The 1,284-nt window shown below is 51.2% G+C and overlaps 1 protein-coding gene across 1 annotated transcript in view; it reads right to left on the minus strand.

Moving 5' to 3' along the window:
- TBRG4 (transforming growth factor beta regulator 4) overlaps window positions 1-1,284 on the minus strand; it is a gene marked incomplete at its 5' end in the record, with an annotated part of 17,750 nt that overhangs the window by 10,618 nt on the left and 5,848 nt on the right. The window contains one exon of the mRNA XM_015829082.1: window positions 481-798. Within this exon, the coding sequence (XP_015684568.1) occupies window positions 481-798 (318 nt within the window). The remainder of the gene's footprint in view (window positions 1-480; window positions 799-1,284) is intronic.

Genomic DNA, 1,284 nt, shown 5'->3' on the forward strand with positions numbered 1-1,284 from the left:
GTTGCCAAGCTTTGAATGGCTGTGGAATTCTGGGAGTTGAAGTCCAGCCATTTTGAAGTTGCCAAGATAGACCTGGCTGTGGAATTCTGGGAGTTGAAGTCCAGCCCTCATGACGTTGCCAAGCTTTGAATGGCTGTGGAATTCTGGGAGTTGAAGTCCAGCCATTTTGAAGCTGCTAACATGGTCTTGGCTGTGGAATTCTGGGAGTTGAAGTCCAGCCATCTTGAAGCTACCAAGGTGGACCTGGCTGTGGAAATCTGGGAGTTGTAGTCCACCCATTTTGAAGTTGCCAAGGTTGACCAACACTGGCTTGGAGGTCAACCACATGACCAAACCATCACCCACAATTCCATTCAACGAACAAAGAAGGAGTTGGATCTGGAAGAACTCTCGAACTCTCCCCACGGACTTGGTTTCTTCGTTTAAGTCTGGGGTCCACAACCCCTAGTCCACAAACTGGTACCCCACTCTCGTCTCTACCTTGATCTGAAGGTCTTTCACCACCCCCCTCATCTCTACCTTGATCTGAAGGACCTTCACCACCACCCTCGTCTCTATCTTGATCTGAAGGTCGTTCACCACCACCCTCATCTCTACCTTGATCTGAAGGTCCTTCACCACCACCCTCGTCTCTACCTTGATCTGAAGGTCCTTCACCACCACCCTCGTCTCTACCTTGATCTGAAGGTCCTTCACCACCACCCTCGTCTCTACCTTGATCTGAAGGTCCTTCACCATCACCCTCGTCTCTACCTTGATCAGAAGGTCCTTCACCACCACCCCTGTCTCTACCTTGATCTAAAGATCACCACCACCCTCGTCTCTACCTTGGTCTGAAGGTCCTTCACCACCACCCTTGTTTCTACCTTGGTCTGAAGGTCCTTCACCCCACGCTCGACTCTACCTTGATCTGAAGATCACCACCACCCGTCTCTACCTTGATCTGGAGGTCCTTTACCACCATCTTCGTCTCTCCCTTGATCTGAAGGTCCTTCACCCCACGCTCGACTCTACCTTGGTTTGAAGGTCCTTTACCCCACGCTCGTCTCTACCTTGATCTGAAGGTCCTTCACGACCACCCTCGTCTCTACCTTGATCTGAAGGTCCTTCACAACCACCCTCATCTCTGATTGGAAGATCCTTCACCATCACTCTCATCTCTACCTTGGTCTGAAGATCCTTCACCACCACCCTCGTTTCTACCTTGATCTGAAGGTCCTTCACCACCACCCTCGTCTACCTTGGTCTGAAGGTCCTTCACCACCACCCTCGTCTCTGACTGGA

Source organism: Protobothrops mucrosquamatus, unplaced genomic scaffold (genome assembly GCF_001527695.2).
Source record: "Protobothrops mucrosquamatus isolate PMUCROS unplaced genomic scaffold, P.Mucros_1.0 scaffold5404, whole genome shotgun sequence".
Lineage (NCBI taxonomy): Eukaryota > Metazoa > Chordata > Lepidosauria > Squamata > Viperidae > Protobothrops > Protobothrops mucrosquamatus.